At 43.7% G+C, this 15,071-nt stretch overlaps 2 protein-coding genes and 1 long non-coding RNA gene across 3 annotated transcripts; all 3 read left to right on the forward strand.

Annotated features, from left to right (window-relative positions):
* The first annotated feature begins 2,851 nt into the window (after positions 1-2,851).
* LOC115379509 (uncharacterized) lies at positions 2,852-5,588 on the forward strand. Its single transcript, XR_003930255.1, has 3 exons — positions 2,852-2,971; positions 4,852-4,911; positions 5,511-5,588. It is a non-coding gene; the product is annotated as an uncharacterized LOC115379509 (long non-coding RNA).
* Positions 5,589-8,441: 2,853 nt separating this feature from the next.
* On the forward strand, positions 8,442-9,840 carry LOC115361977 (bromodomain-containing protein DDB_G0280777-like; the record flags this gene model as incomplete). The annotated part of the gene is made up of 3 exons (XM_030055720.1): positions 8,442-8,633; positions 8,892-9,026; positions 9,600-9,840. Coding segments are annotated over 3 exons (540 nt in total), but the record flags the coding sequence as incomplete, so codon positions are not given.
* Positions 9,841-12,075: 2,235 nt separating this feature from the next.
* Positions 12,076-13,768, forward strand: LOC115379435 (GATA zinc finger domain-containing protein 14-like; the record flags this gene model as incomplete). Its single annotated transcript, XM_030080144.1, has 2 exons — positions 12,076-12,346; positions 13,623-13,768. Coding segments are annotated over 2 exons (330 nt in total), but the record flags the coding sequence as incomplete, so codon positions are not given.
* Positions 13,769-15,071: the final 1,303 nt, after the last annotated feature.

The raw sequence follows: 15,071 nt of genomic DNA on the forward strand, positions 1-15,071 counted from the left end.
GCAACACAGTAATGAAAACACAGAATTATAGACACAGATGAAAATCATCAATGCAGAGAAAACAAACCATTCTGGGTATTGAGAAATGCCTGTATATGATCTAAACGTATGGTCAAAAGTTATACATTCACTTACACATATCTTAAATAATATGGTGATTATTTTTTAGGGAAAAAAATGACTAAAGTTTGAATAGAATGGAAGTATGGCTTGTACATGAAATCATCATTAAGTCCCTGGGGTTGCCTTGTTATAAGTTGATGAATCCAAAGTATTTCTCTTTGTAAAAAGTGTGTGGGGAGATATTCATGCTCAACTATTGTGTACACATAAAAAGGTTGCATACCCCAGTATTCATGCAAGCTTAATTTGCATAAAAAGTAAACTATGTGAAGTGGAAGCTCTCTTTTTTTAACCCCAGTTAACAATTTAGACTGATAAGCCAGGTTTAACTGCTATCACAGACATGTAATTCAGAAATCTAGCAATCCAGTGCAGGGGATTACAACGACTTAAGTTTGCAGTGACATTTGCTAGAAGGTCCTCATTTTGTTGGTCCCAATGTTATCTTCTCTCCGAAAACAGAGGAGGGCTTTCTTCAGGAAGTGTCCACCTCTCAGTATCTATACAAATCTATGCAAATTGTGTTTACCACTTCATATTTCCATCACCGCCACCAACCATACATATTTTCTGTGATGACTTTAGAATTCATTTTCCAATGTTTCATTCATTTCATTTAATTAATTTAGCATTTAGTCACAGCAGAAAGCAGTAGAGATAACATAAAGTCACTATCACATAAGTGAATATAGGTAGATAAAGGAACAGGTTATTAAAAAAAATCCTAAAACATGAAGACCTTAAGGACCGTCAAAGGCGTGAGAAAACATGTTGGTCTTAAGTTTAGACTTGTCAACAGAGCGACTAACACTTGAGTGAAAATGGTGAAGCATTCCAAAGCTTTTGGCAGCTAAAATGTGCAATCATGGGACAGATAAGAGCAGTTGGTCTTGAGGACCTGAGAGATCTGGAGGTGGAAAAGGGACAGAGAAGCTCAGAGATGTATTGGGGTGCCAGGCCATGTAAAGGTTTAAAAACAAATAGCAGAACCTTGAACTCAGGCTACAGAAAGGCTAAAATTCCTAAAGCAAGAGCCAAAGTTGTATATAGACAGTCATACAAAAGATTTGTTAAAGATCACTTCATGGAGGACATTAGAAATGTTGATTGGAATAGTGCGTACAGTGCTGATGTCCTAGAGGCTTACTTAACTGCTCTTATAAATACATTTATGGAAACTGTTAATATGCACCTATGAAAAAGTTCACAGCTAAAACTAATACAGCCAAATAAATTGATTTATCTCTGACATATTTAATGAAATAGAGGGATGAAGCTACATTGAAACTACGTGTGGCAGTAAAATCTGTCAACTGAGCATTCAAGTGACTAAATTGAACAAAAGGAAGAAGAAAGAATATTGTAGGCCAAAAAAATGACAATATTAAATAAAACCAAATCAAATTAAACTAATCTCTTGAGGGAAGCCAAAACAAACTAACAAAAAGTAGAATCAAAATATAAAGAGTCACACTGTTGCATTGCATCATATTGCACTGCATTATATCATGTAGTGACAGGCTGAATTGAATTGTATTGTAGGTGATTTAAAAGGAAGGTGCATTGTACCAGTGATCATGTATCAAGATGGGCAATAAATCCATTTCAGTGGGTGAGTTGCACAACCCTAGTATTTTTAGTTCTGCGTTAGAGAATCTGTGGGCACACTGAGCTGACCGCTGAAACACTTGCCAGCAGTGTTAAGATTTTAATTCAATGGTAATGAAGCACAAATAAAAACAGAAGCAAATATGTTTACATTATGACCTGAGACAGAGAGTTCACTCTCAGACAAAGTGATATCCAAAGTGATGTCCTCAGCAATGTTTTGGTATATTTCTTACCATGAATTTACTGACATCTTGCAGTCTGAATAATATGGGGATGAATTGGCGACATCAATTACAGACCTCAGCTCAAGCCAGTTGGACAACCGGTGTCATGTTGTCTCAGTGGACAAAACAGTCAAATGGACCAATTGGCGATCTTGCCAGTCTTGCAGTCTTGGGTCAACCTATGCACAGTTACATTATTGAAGAAGTGTACGTAAGCTATGGTAGCAGCACCTGTGGGCTACAGCGGAGACACAGAAACCTACGGTATAGGTACGGCGGTATTTTGACAGAATTATAAATTAACCTTTTTGGTGGGCCTGCCGTCAAAACATAACATATAAATGTAAACATGTAATGTGAACAGACAAATATCAAGAAATTTGTGGTCTGATAATCATTACAGATTTGTATTGCACAAAATATTGCTTATTTCAAGTACAAGTGGTGTCATAGTTAAAGAGGCAGGTATGCTCTGATTCCTGAATCCATCTGTGTCAGTGGTCAGTTGCCTGAGAAGACAAGTATTATAGCCACTAACCAGAGAAAAAAGTTTAGTACGATATGAATTCTCATATCTACCTGACTAGTCGTAATTACACCACAGGAGGAACTGGATCTTCAACACACATTGCCAATATTGAGTTATTTGTATGCAGTGACGTTTACCTACGTAGAAATTGTGCATGAAATATGTAACTTCTGGTACAACTGGAAATACGAGTCAAGCTACAGTGAAATTCATCCTTTGCAATGCAAATGTAATAACAAAGCATGACTTGGAGGCACAATAGTAGAGGAATGTTGGGGAGGGTTCTTATATTAACAGAGGTTTAAGAACATAGATGGCATAAAAAAGCCACTGAACATACAGTGAAGTGCAGCAGTGCACTTTTTGATTCACCTTTGTATTTGCACCACTACTGAGGAGAGAGGAAATAACAAAAGGCTGCAGCAACTGGTGAAACATAACATTGATTAAAGGCGATTTATTGCATTTCAATCAGGAATTTAAGGTGAGTAATTTTGGCATGCAAAATTTAAATATGAACCAATTATATAATTTCTTTCTTAATATTGTAATGGGGACAGTATATATATATATATAGATATATATCTATATATAGATATATATATATAGATATATAGATATGTTATTTATTTATTTATTTTATTCCAACCTTACAGTATCCAGAAATAACAGAGAACATGATATTGTGGCACAACTTACAGTTCTTGATTATCTTGATTAATCTCAACTGTCATCTGCAGTGCTTAATGATGATATGTTTAATATTATTACATTTGTTTTTAGACTACCAGACTAGTTAAATGAACTATCAGACTAACAGTCTAGTCTAATGAACAGCATGAACTGATGACTCCATGTCTATAAGGAGCAAAACAGTAACAGTTCCACACTGAACTGTTATAGCTTTTTAAAATTTTATGAAATTTTATTAAATTTTATCTACAGCCAACTGAAATGCTGTATTAACCTCCCAATTGGCTGCTAACCAGAGGAATTGTTAGGACATCAATGACAAATAGGCTCATATCAGAGGTAGTTACATAACTACGTTTGAGTGGTAGTACACTTTGGGAACAGTTTGTAAAGCTTTCGACAACAAAATGCATAAATCTTAAACATGGACATACATAAGTGTAAATTAAGAAGCACAGTAAACAGGAGTCTGTATAGACCTATAAAATAATTTAAGAAAGAAATTATATAATACACTGTGCTGCTCATGACTCTGTCCCTCCTGATTTTTTCTGGCCGATTTCTCTTTTGCCCTCTTCTCCTTTCTGTTGTTCCAGAAATGTATAGCAAATACATTTAAACAGATATACAGTATGATATACAGTATGTGCTCATCACTTGTTATTTGTCTTTTCATTGCGAAAGGATGAATTCAAAATCAGTAATCAAAGGCCTGTGCATCCTGATGCCTCACTATCCTGTAATATGATGACCTTTAGTAAGGTTTTTTTGTTCTCAGTATTTATTATTTTATTTTCAATTTATTTGTATCACATCAAATCATATCAAAAGTTAAATCAAGGCGTTTTACAGAGACACAACAGATTCGTATAATGACGGGCGATGAAAAACCCTTCCAATAGGGTAAAAACCTCGAGCAGTAGAAATCAAACAATGTGGAAACATTATAACTGATTATACCTTTTTTAAAGAGTAACTACATCCAAACCCCTTTCTCTGTGAAGCCTGACCTCTAATGATGGAAAAAAGGTTGCCTTGGCTGGGGAGATGTAGGACTACTCTACATTTCTATGCATTAATTCAAAATCTTGGTAACACCTCAGCTCGTGATTTACAGTGTAATTTCCTGCAAACTATGGTGTAATTCCCTCTTATGAATCTGTGCATATAAAATATTTACTGGTTCCTACTGATGTGGCCACCTGTCCACAAGCCACAGCTCTACCCTGCAAAATCAGTACAGTCAACTCAGCACAACTTCTTTGGCTTACTGAAAACTTTGTTTGAGTTAGTCTCATTGCTATTTGCAATATTTTATATCAACTAAAGATTACTGGATACTGACGGCAGTCATTTAGGTATATTCTATGTAATTTAGAGTTGAGTTTAACAGAGTTTATCTTAGAGAGTATCTCTGTGACTTATGAATAAACATTACAGTAGGACATTATAACAGACATTTCTTTAGTGCCTAGCCTGCACATATAACTGCAAAAAGCTAAAATAACGCATCAATATAAACTGGTGTGTCGTTTTAACATGATTCTGATTTAAAATTTATATTTTACTCATGCATGTACAATAATGAAAGCATAATTAACACTGACAAATGAAATGCATTAAGGATACAGTTTTCATGTGTTCAGAGGCTTAACATTTTCTATCTCACAGGTAGCTCGGAGATGGCGATGGGTATGAACAGACAGAGAACCACACTTCTCTGTGCTATGTGTAAGTGATGAAAACCTATGTATTTCTGTTGTAGGTTCAGGAAGGGATGGAGAAGAATAGGGATAAACCTTGATAATGCTGTGATTAGCTTCTCAGCTGTTAGTATACTATTGGTAATTAAAATATAACTAACACCCACATTTGTCTCCAAACCAGCCTTCAAGGTTTGGATTCAGTAAGGTGACTCCAGAGTCCAGGTTCCATGGTTAAATACAGCATGGCCCTTGGTCCATGTAAAAAATGATTGATAATTAGTAAAACAAAAACTATTTTCAGCCCTATTAAATGAAATGGGACACACCGGAGGAATAATAATTAGGAGAAACATTAATCAGTGTATAGGCCTGGAATGAAGACATGTAACAGAAAAATCCACCCACGCTCCTCCAAGAAATGTTGAAACAAAACATGAAAATGTAATAAAGATATTGTAACCATTTTTCAAACTATAAGAACTGAAGAGTGACATTTTAGAGATGGTGTCTTAACCGAGGAAGTTATGATCAACAAGGAAATGAAAAATGATCGTAATTTTTTTTTTTTTTTTTTTTTTTTTTTTTTTTTGGATGAAACTGATTTTTTTTTTTTTTTTTAAACAGTTCTGATTTCACTGGTAATGGTGAGTGCATCCACGACATCCACGACAGCAGCAACACCAACCACAACTGCGTCCCCCACAACTACAACTGCAGGAGCCACAACAACCACAGCAGCACCAACAACCACAACAACAGCACCCACGACCACAACTGCTGCCGCCACAACTACAACAGCGGCTCCCACGACAACCACGGTGGCTCCAACAACTACAAATGCTGCGTCCACAACTACAACTGCAGCTCCGACCACTACAACAGCAGCTCCAACAACAACGACTGCAGATCCCACCACGACAACAGCGGCTCCAACAACAACAGCAGCTCCCACAACCACCACAGCAGCACAAACAACCACAACAGCAGGACCAACAACCACAACAGCGGCTCCCACAACCACAACTGCTGCCCCCACAACTACAACTGCAGTTCCTACCACTACAACAGCAGCTCTAACAACCACAACAGTGGTACCAACAACCACAACAGAAGCACCAACAACCACAACATCAGCACCAACAACAACAACAATGGCACCAACAACCACATCAGCAGCACCAACAACAACATCAGAAGCTCCAACAACAACAACAGTGGGACCAACAACCACTGCAGCGGCTCCCACAACCACAACTGCAGCTCCCACCACTACAACTGCAGCTCCAACAACAACAACTGCAGCGACCACCACAACAGCAGCTCCAACAACCACAACAGCAGAACCAACAACCACAACTGCTGCCCCCACAACTGTCACTGCAGCTTCCACAACAACAACAGCAGCTCCAACAACCACCACAGCAGTACCGACAACCACCACAATCACCCCCACAACCACAACTGCTGCCCCCACAACAACAACTGCAGCTCCCACCACGACAACTGCAGCACCCACAACCACAACAATACCTCCCACAACCACAACTACTGCCCCCTCAACTACCACTGCAGGTCCTACAACAACAACAGCAGCTCCCACTACCACAACAGCAGCTCCAACAACCACAACAGTTGCACCAACAACCACAACAGCCGCTCCCACAACCACAACTGTTGCCCCCACAACTACGACTTCTGCTCCCACAACAACAACAGCAGCTCCAACAACAACAAATGCACCAACAACGACAAGTGCCGCTCCCACCACGACAACAGCAACTCCAACAACAACAACAGAAGCTCCAACAACCACAACAGCAGTACCAACAACCACTACAGCCGCTCCCACAACCACAACAGCTACTCCCACAACCACAACTGCTGCCCCCACAACTACAACTGCAGCTCCCACAACCACAACAGCGGCCCCCACAACCACAACTGCTGCCCCTACAACTACCACTTCTGCTCCCACAACAACAACAGCAGCTCCAACAACCACAACTGCAGCACCCACAACCACAACTGCAGCTCCCACCACTACAACTGCAGCACCCACAACCACAACTGCAGCACCCACCACTACAACAGCGGCTCCAGCAACCACAACAATACCTCCCACAACCACAACTACTGCCCCCACAACTACCACTGCAGCTCCTACAACAACAACAGCAGCTCCCACTACCACAACAGCAGCTCCCACTACCACAACAGCTGCACCAACAACAACAAGTGCCGCTCCCACCACAACAACAGCAACTCCAACAACAACAACAGTAGCTCCAACAACCACTACAGCAGCACCAACAACCACAACAGCGGCACCAACAACCACAACAGCCGCTCCCACAACCACAACTGCTGCCCCCACAACCACAGCTGCTGTCCCCACAACTACCACTTCTGCTCCCACAACAACAACAGTAGCTCCAACAACCACAACAACGGTACCAACAACCACTACAGCCGCTCCAACAACCACAACATCAGCACCAACTACCACCACAGCCACTCCCACAACCACAACTGCTGCCCCCACAACTACAACTGCAGCTCTCACAACCACAACAGCCACTCCCACAACCACTCCTGCAGCTACAACAACGACTACAGCAGCACCAACAACCACAACAGCGGCACCAACAACCACAACAGCCGCTCCCACAACCACAACTGCTGCCCCCACAACTACCACTTCTGCTCCCACAACAACAACAGCAGCTCCAGCAACCACAACAATACCTCCCACAACCACAACTACTGCCCCCACAACTACCACTGCAGCTCCTACAACAACAACAGCAGCTCCCACTACCACAACAGCAGCTCCAACAACAACAACAGCTGCACCAACAACAACAAGTGCCGCTCCCACCACAACAACAGCAACTCCAACAACAACAACAGTAGCTCCAACAACCACTACAGCAGCACCAACAACCACAACAGCGGCACCAACAACCACAACAGCAACTCCAACAACAACAACAGAAGCTCCAACAACCACAACAGCAGTACCAACAACCACTACAGCCGCTCCCACAACCACAACAGCTACTCCCACAACCACAACTGCTGCCCCCACAACTACAACTGCAGCTCCCACAACCACAACAGCAGCCCCCACAACCACAACTGCTGCCCCTACAACTACCACTTCTGCTCCCACAACAACAACAGCAGCTCCAACAACCACAACTGCAGCACCCACAACCACAACTGCAGCTCCCACCACTACAACTGCAGCACCCACAACCACAACTGCAGCACCCACCACTACAACAGCGGCTCCAACAACCACAACAATACCTCCCACAACCACAACTACTGCCCCCACAACTACCACTGCAGCTCCTACAACAACAACAACAGCTCCCACTACCACAACAGCAGCTCCAACAACAACAACAGCTGCACCAACAACAACAAGTGCCGCTCCCACCACAACAACAGCAACTCCAACAACAACAACAGTAGCTCCAACAACCACTACAGCAGCACCAACAACCACAACAGCGGCACCAACAACCACAACAGCCGCTCCCACAACCACAACTGCTGCCCCCACAACTACCACTTCTGCTCCCACAACAACAACAGCAGCTCCAGCAACCACAACAATACCTCCCACAACCACAACTACTGCCCCCACAACTACCACTGCAGCTCCTACAACAACAACAGCAGCTCCCACTACCACAACAGCAGCTCCAACAACAACAACAGCTGCACCAACAACAACAAGTGCCGCTCCCACCACAACAACAGCAACTCCAACAACAACAACAGTAGCTCCAACAACCACTACAGCAGCACCAACAACCACAACAGCGGCACCAACAACCACAACAGCAACTCCAACAACAACAACAGCTGCTCCAACAACCACAACAGCAGTACCAACAACCACTACAGCCGCTCCCACAACCACAACAGCTACTCCCACAACCACAACTGCTGCCCCCACAACTACAACTGCAGCTCCCACAACCACAACAGCAGCCCCCACAACCACAACTGCTGCCCCTACAACTACCACTTCTGCTCCCACAACAACAACAGCAGCTCCAACAACCACAACTGCAGCACCCACAACCACAACTGCAGCTCCCACAACCACAACTGCTGCCCCCACAACTACCACTTCTGCTCCCACAACAACAACAGCAGCCCCAACAACAACAACAGCTGCACCAACAACGACAAGTGCCGCTCCCACCACAACAACAGCAACTCCAACAACAACAACAGTAGCTCCAACAACCACAACAGCAGCACCAACAACCACAACAGCGGCACCAACAACCACAACAGCCGCTCCCACAACCACAACAGCCGCTCCCACAACCACAACTGCTGCCCCCACAACTACCACTTCTGCTCCCACAACAACAACAGCAGCTCCAACAACCACAACAGCTGCACCAACAACTCCAACTGCTGCCCCCACAACAACTGCTGCCCCCACAACAACAACTGCTGCCCCCACAACTACCACTTCTGCTCCCACAACAACAACAGCAGCTCCAACAACCACAACAGCTGCACAAACAACTACAACTGCTGGCCCCACAACAACAACTGCAGCTCCCACCACTACAACTACAGCACCTACAAGCACAACTGCAGCTCCCACCACTACAACTGCAGCTCTCACAACCACAACTGCAGCTCCCACAACCACAACAGCGGCTCCAACAACCACAACAGTGGCACCAACAACCACAACAGTTGCTCCCACAACCACAACAGCAGCCCCCACAACCACAACTGCTGCGCCCACAACTACCACTTCTGCTCCCACAACAACAACAGCAGCTCCCACTACCACAACAGCAGCTCCAACAACAACAACAGCTACACCAACAACGACAAGTGCCGCTCCCACCACAACAACAGCAACTCCAACAACAACAACAGTAGCTCCAACAACCACAACAGCAGCACCAACAACCACAACAGCGGCACCAACAACCACAACAGCCGCTCCCACAACCACAACTGCTGCCCCCACAACTACCACTTCTGCTCCCACAACAACAACAGCAGCTCCAACAACCACAACAGCTGCACCAACAACTACAACTGCTGCCCCCACAACAACAACTGCTGCCCCCACAACAACAACTGCATCTCCCACCACTACAACTGCAGCACCTACAACCATAACTGCAGCTCCCACCACTACAACTGCAACTCTCACAACCACAACAGCGGCTCCAACAACCACAACAGCGGCACCAACAACCACCACAGTTGCTCCCACAACCACAACAGCAGCCCCCACAACCACAACTGCTGCCCCCACAACTACCACTTCTGCTCCCACAACAACAACAGCAGCTCCAACAACCACAACAGCTGCACCAACAACTACAACTGCTGCCCCCACAACAACAACTGCAGCTCCCACCACTACAACTGCAGCACCTACAACCACAACTGCAGCTCCCACCACTACAACTGCAGCTCTCACAACCACAACAGCGGCTCCAACAACCACAACAGTGGCACCAACAACCTCCACAGTCGTTCCCACAACCACAACAGCAGCCCCCACAACCACAACTGCTGCCCCCACAACTACCACTTCTGCACCCACAACAACAACTGCAGCTCCCACCACTACAACTGCAGCACCCACAACCACAACTGCAGCTCCCACTACTACAACTGCAGCTCCAACAACAACTGCAGCTCCCACCACTACAACTGCAGCACCTACAACCACAACTGCAGCTCCCACCACTACAACTGCAACTCTCACAACCACAACAGCGGCTCCAACAACCACAACAGTGGCACCAACAACCTCCACAGTCGTTCCCACAACCACAACAGCAGCCCCCACAACCACAACTGCTGCGCCCACAACTACCACTTCTGCTCCCACAACAACAACAGCAGCTCCCACTACCACAACAGCAGCTCCAACAACAACAACAGCTACACCAACAACGACAAGTGCCGCTCCCACCACAACAACAGCAACTCCAACAACAACAACAGTAGCTCCAACAACCACAACAGCAGCACCAACAACCACAACAGCGGCACCAACAACCACAACAGCGGCACCAACAACCACAACAGCCGCTCCCACAACCACAACAGCTGCACCAACAACTCCAACTGCTGCCCCCACAACAACTGCTGCCCCCACAACAACTGCTGCCCCCACAACAACAACTGCTGCCCCCACAACCACAACTGCAGCTCCCACCACTACAACTGCAACTCTCACAACCACAACAGCGGCTCCAACAACCACAACAGCGGCACCAACAACCACCACAGTTGCTCCCACAACCACAACAGCAGCCCCCACAACCACAACTGCTGCCCCCACAACTACCACTTCTGCTCCCACAACAACAACAGCAGCTCCAACAACCACAACAGCTGCACCAACAACTACAACTGCTGCCCCCACAACAACAACTGCAGCTCCCACCACTACAACTGCAGCACCCACAACCACAACTGCAGCTCCCACTACTACAACTTCAGCTCCAACAACAACTGCAGCTCCCACCACTACAACAGCGGCTCCAGCAACCACAACAATACCTCCCACAACCACAACTACTCCCCCCACAACTACCACTGCAGCTCCTACAACAACAGCAGCTCCCACTACCACAACTGCTGCCCCCACAACTACCACTTCTGCTCCCACAACCACAACAGCAGTCCCCACAACCACAACTGCTGTCCCCACAACTACCACTTCTGCTCCCACAACAACAACAGTAGCTCCAACAACCACAACAGCGGTACCAACAACCACTACAGCCGCTCCCACAACCACAACAACAGCTCCAACAACCACAACATCAGCACCAACTACCACCACAGCTACTCCCACAACCACAACTGCTGCCCCCACAACTACAACTGCAGCTCTCACAACCACAACAGCGGCTCCAACAACCACAACAGTGCCACCAACAACCACCACAGTCGCTCCCACAACCACAACAGCAGCCCCCACAACCACAACTGCTGCGCCCACAACTACAACTGCTGCACCCACAACAACAACTGCAGCTCCCACCACTACAACTGCAGCACCCACAACCACAACTGCAGCTCCCACCACTACAACAGCGGCTCCAACAACCACAACAGCAGCTCCAACAACCACCATTGCAGTGCCAACAACCACAACAGCGGCACCAACAACCACAACGGTGGCACCAACAACCACAACAGTAGCACCAACAACATCAACAGCAGCTCCCGCCACTACAACAGAGGCTCCAACAACCACGACAGCAGCACCAACAACTACAACTGCTGCCCCCAGTACTACCACTGCCGCTCCCACAACAACAACAGCAGCTCCAACAACCACAACATCAGCAGTACCAACAACTACAACAGCAGTTCCCACAACTATTTCAGCAGCTCTCACAACCACAACGGTAGCCCCAACAACGACAACAGCAGCAATGGTAAGTAACTTTTTTATTTTTTAGCACATTTTTGTATAAACTCCTCCAGTTCTTTCATCATTAATCTTGTTATTAGTAATGTGGCAATTATAAATACCTTTGACTAGGTGATATATTTCATTGACATGCTTAATAATAATTTTAATATCGCAGAGCTGGACTTCCAACTTTGTTATAGTCACACATCTATCACATCTTCTATTGTCCAAATTAAACATTATTAAAAATGGTAATCCATATCTGAAAATTATATTGGACAACAGGTCATATATGAATAACTGCATTTGTAGTGAAAGTAGAAAAAATATTAAATGTGTCTTTGAATTTCTTGCACCTAGTTTCTTGTTATAATTTTCAAAAAATTAATATTTTAATTTTACCATCAATGCTATTATTACCAGTGCATGATTAGTTTACACAATTTATTCAGTCAATTAAATCGACTTGAAAAACACTATTTAATGCATGCACACGCACACACACACACTTGCACACTCTTATTATAAGAAATATTAAAAAATATGAATATGTTTTCCTCAGGTTATCTTAACTTTCATCATAATGCATACTCATTAGCATATAACCAGTAATGTTTCGAGGAAAAAAAAAACTTCAAAACAAAACGTGTTTGTTTTGTTTCGAAGTTTCAAAACAAAAGCATAAAGCATTCCTTTTGAGGCACATTGCTTCTTAAGGAGACATATTGCTTCTTAAGTCTAGTCTAGTCTAGTATTTGTGCATGCTGGTGCAGTATGAAGGTGCATCTCCACATTGATGAGGGTCTTTGCAAAGAATTATTTCCAATGACACACACAATAGCATGGAGCATGAGTACATTTGCTTCTGCTCTGTAGCTTACCGCTTTAACAATGAGCAGGTAAAACATTTTTAGTTCAGTTAAACACTGTTCAGAGCACATTGAGGGGGCCTGCAATTGTCCTGTTCATTATGATTGCAGGCTACATTTTGCTGCTCAAAGCAAAATCTTGACCTAAGACATAATTGAATTCTTCACTGGATATTTTGGAGCTCAGCTACATAGCAATGAGTTGTGTCTAGTGCATCCACTGAATGTTTTTCAGGAGAAACAAACCACAAATGGAGTGTGGTGAAAATACATTTTGCTACATCCGCATGTTCACCGTGCGTCTTCGCGTCAAAACGGTGACTTGAAACGTCTGTACGGCCATCTTTATTTCTCTTAGGGACAAAACGGCTTGTGATCTCGCAGAAATCCGCGGACCTTCTATACTTTGCACTATTTATCCACTTCCAGATTTCACCAGCAACAACAGAAGCATCCACAGCCAGTGTTTTGACAACTGTGGCTTCTAATACAGCTTCTGTTACAACTACATCGAATACACAGATAACCACAACCAGTGCCACAACTACGGAAGCGAGTGGTCCCCCACAAAGTGGTGAGGGCTTCCTAATTCTGCTGTTGGATCTAGACCGTCCTTTCATCCCACAATACAACAATCCACAGTCTCAACAATACAAAGACCTGGCTAACAATGTTACAGCAGAGGTAATATGTCACTCATTTATTAACATGTCTTTTTTGATCATTTAAATGTAGTGTATATTTGCCTCAATAATGCATATTACTGTATTGTAGAGGACATTTATACTCAACAATCTTTTTTTCCTCTTTCTTTAGTGTAACAAAGGGTACCAAATTGTGTATCCAGAGACTTTCCTGAGATGTAGTATTAAAGGTTTTCGGTAAGTAATACTTAAAACACATTTTATTTTTGCTTGAGTGATGATTCATGATTGCTCCCAAAATGTTGCCAGCTGAATGTCCTTTCTCTCATTAGGCCCGGTTCAGTTGTAGTGGAAACCAATTTGATCTTCAAGAATGAGACAGTGGTTCCTACAGCCTCTCATGCAGTGGTGTCTCTTGAAAAGGCAATCAATGAATCAAAGGTGTTCCTTGATGTCATCCCAAACACTATCAGAACAGGTTAGTGTTAGTGTACCATGCAGCATCTCATTTTCAGTTGTATTAACATGCTTGCAATAGCTTTTTAAATTACCACAAACTAACTACAGCTTTTTTCATGTACTTTTATAACTGTTATACCACAGCAAATACAACATCAAATTCAACAACTGCCACACCAACAACTGCAACAACCACAGCTGTGGATACAACAACAACAACAACAACAGCAACCACCATAGCTGTGGATACAACAGCATCACCAACGACAACTTCCGCTGCAACATTGACCACCACCAGCAGAGCAATGGCATCAACCAGACCTCTGAATGTGCTCACTTTACTGCTAATTCCTCTTGCTTTCTTTGTAACAGACCGGCAATGCCTTCTCTAAGAATGGATAAACAATTAAAATGATCAGAAATGGACAGTCAGATGTAATCAATATCACCGAAAAAATTCAGTGTAAGAATTGGGTATAACAATAAATCCGTTTCTTTAGCACATGTAACACTACCATTTATAAATCCATTCAAGCACTGCCTAGCAAATGTAATATATTTTGCAACAACGTTAATGTATCCTAATTTATAATATTGTTCATGTAGTGTCTGATATCATAGCAAACATATATTTGTGAATTATTTATTATATATTATATGCACTTCTTTTGGTTGTTATATTGCACTTATGTTTTGTTGTATTCGCCACATGGTAGCATTTTTGTCTACAGTCTTTCCTGATTACTAAGACACATTTCTTGAAATTTTGCTGCAC

Source organism: Myripristis murdjan, chromosome 1 (assembly GCF_902150065.1).
Source record: "Myripristis murdjan chromosome 1, fMyrMur1.1, whole genome shotgun sequence".
NCBI classification, from domain to species: domain Eukaryota; kingdom Metazoa; phylum Chordata; class Actinopteri; order Holocentriformes; family Holocentridae; genus Myripristis; species Myripristis murdjan.